Source organism: Rhincodon typus, chromosome 42 (assembly GCF_021869965.1).
Source record: "Rhincodon typus isolate 14 chromosome 42, sRhiTyp1.1, whole genome shotgun sequence".
NCBI lineage: Eukaryota > Metazoa > Chordata > Chondrichthyes > Orectolobiformes > Rhincodontidae > Rhincodon > Rhincodon typus.
Window position 1 is genome coordinate 9,528,265 of NC_063373.1, and position 2,325 is coordinate 9,530,589.

The following is a 2,325-nucleotide window of genomic DNA, read 5'->3' on the forward strand; positions in this document are numbered from 1 at the left end:
ACGTTGTAATTGTACCTGCCTCCATCACTTCCTCAGGAAGTTAATTCCACATGCGAACCACATTCTGTGTTAAAAAAATGCCTCTCGTGTATTTTTTTAAGTCTTCCTGTTCTCACCTTAAACATGTGCCTTCTTGCCTTGAAATACCCCGTTCTAGGGAAAAGAAAACCATCATTAACTATATCTATAGCTCTCATTACTTCATAAACTTCTATCAGGTAGCCCCTCAACATCCAATGTTCCAGTTAAAAAAAAGTCACAGCCTGTCCAGCTTTTCTTTATAACTCAAACCTTGTATACGCTGCAACATCCTGTCAAATCTCTTCTGAACCCTCTTCAGTTTAATAATCTCCTTCCCATAACAAATGAACCTGTTGGACTATAACCAAAGTCGTATGACCTCTGACTTTGTCTGTAAGACACGCCGGCAGTGAGTTCCAGATTTCCACCACCCTCTTAGTGAAAAACTGTCTCTCCGTACTCCGGGGGAGGGGGGAAGGAATATTGTGTTGCAAAGCCAATCTCTTTCAACGCGCGCTCGAACCGAAGTCAGGAACCATTGGCAGGAGGACTAAACCTGCAGGATGAAACCCCACAAGGTTTCCTCATCCGTCATCCCAACAACTCAGCATCGACTACAGGTCCAAACGGTACTGCATATTGAGTTAAATAATTGAGTTCTGAGGAAGGGCCACTGGACCCGAAACATTAATTCTGTTTTTTCCTTCACAGATGCTGCCAGACCTGCTGAGCTTTACTAGCAACTTTGTTTTTGTATTGCAACCTGCTCTCTTGTCCTCATTCTTATATCAGAGTCGCTTCAATATCCAGCACAAACTGAATTACAAGCCTGACGCACAAACAATGAGAAACAAATCACTCACCGACACAAATCCCATTGAGATCATTTTCGGATTCAGAACGGGCAGCTTTTCAAAGAAAAAAGACTGGGGATTTTTCCGGAAAAGCTTTTGGCACGTTTGTGTGACTTTTAACCGTGGCCCTTTCACTCGGGGATTGCATCAGTGTTGCTTGCTGGTTGAGTGGGATGTAATCTCCCTGCATTTCCATGAGCGTGTGTTGGGAGGTTGCTCTCGGCTTCGAGGATCTTGTGACGCAGGGCTGGGCGGGGAGCTGCTGCTTGAAGCTGCAGTGGCCGCTTTCTGCTGGAAGCGGGTGATTGGAGAGCGCAGGCACAAAACCTTGACGCTTTTCTGCTTTTTCCCAATCTCTTTCACAGTGGAGCCGAGGAAGAGCGAATCATTGATGAGTTTGTTTGAATTCAAGCAACAGCTCCTGAGTTGGAGGCTGCCCGAGGTGGACGGCGGCGAGAGCGAGAGTCGGAAGACAGGGGCGCTCAATGGCGAAAGGGGGAGCAGGCAGCCTGGTAGCAAGGCGGCGAGACCAGTCAGCCTGGTGTGGCGGCATGAGCAAGGTTGAGGCCGGAGCGGGGGAGGTCGAGCCCTTGTGAGGAATGCATCCCCAGCATGGCCAGGCGCTCACAGACTGTGGTATAGAACTTTTAACGGTGATTCTTTTTTTTCTTTTCCCTACATTTTAGAACGAAGGAGTGTAATGTGCCTTTGTAACTAAATTGGCGCTGTAAGTGGCGACTCGTAAACTTTTCTCTGTACTCATGTGACAATAAAGCTAACTTTAATTCTAATTCACAGATTTCTGAAGGTTTAGATTTCGATACATGTTGCGTCCGGTTTAAAATGAGTTTGCAACAGATTTTAATTTGAAGAATTGAAACTCTTCTGTGGTTACTACTGGATAAAAGTTTTTTGCTGGGGAATATTTTTTGACAACTGAAAGTGTGAAGCAACAATTACTGTTGGGATGGAAACAGTGAAAGCGTGGTCCCTCGATGGTCTCTAACGATCAACTGGGGTCGTCTCCATTCGAACCTTTCAGTGTCTTGTTTGTTCCCGAGTTTTCTCATCGTCTGGGTGCCGGGATAAGGGTTGAATTCCTGATGTGCAGCAATGAGAATCTTTTGAATGTCCCAGATCATTAAACGTCCCCGAGAACATCAGAGTAAATGTCCCAGCCTCTCCAAGAAGGGAAAGGCACTTTTACTGTCTGCTCAGTTGGACAGTTCACCTTCGATCTCCTCTGATCCGGTTCCCAAAGGGTTTCTAAAGATTCACAAAATTGAAGACTGGGTTTTCTGTTTTGTTTCCTTTCGATTGCCGGAAGCACCAGTGATTGAGAGATAGTAGGAACTGCAGATGCTGGAGAATCTGAGATAACAAGGTGTAGAGCTGGATGAACACAGCAGGCCAAGCAGCATCACAGGAGCAGGAAGGCTGACGTTTCGGG

The 2,325-nt window shown here is 46.1% G+C and overlaps 1 protein-coding gene across 1 annotated transcript; it reads left to right on the forward strand.

The window, feature by feature from the left end:
* The first annotated feature begins 379 nt into the window (after window positions 1-379).
* On the forward strand, window positions 380-1,670 carry LOC125487528. Its single transcript, XM_048619191.1, has 2 exons — window positions 380-650; window positions 733-1,670. The coding sequence occupies exons 1-2, from the start codon at window positions 585-587 to the stop codon at window positions 1,438-1,440; spliced, it is 774 nt and encodes a 257-aa protein (XP_048475148.1). The 5' UTR covers window positions 380-584; the 3' UTR covers window positions 1,441-1,670.
* The last annotated feature ends 655 nt before the right edge of the window (window positions 1,671-2,325 follow it).

Bases quoted from the DNA above. Each gene is read 5' to 3' on its own strand.
- LOC125487528 (XM_048619191.1), top strand. From the start codon at position 585: ATGAAACCCCACAAGGTTTCCTCATCCGTCATCCCAACAACTCAGCAT. The intron at 651-732 runs GTACTGCATATT...TTTCCTTCACAG, and splicing joins ATCGACTACAGGTCCAAACG to ATGCTGCCAGACCTGCTGAG.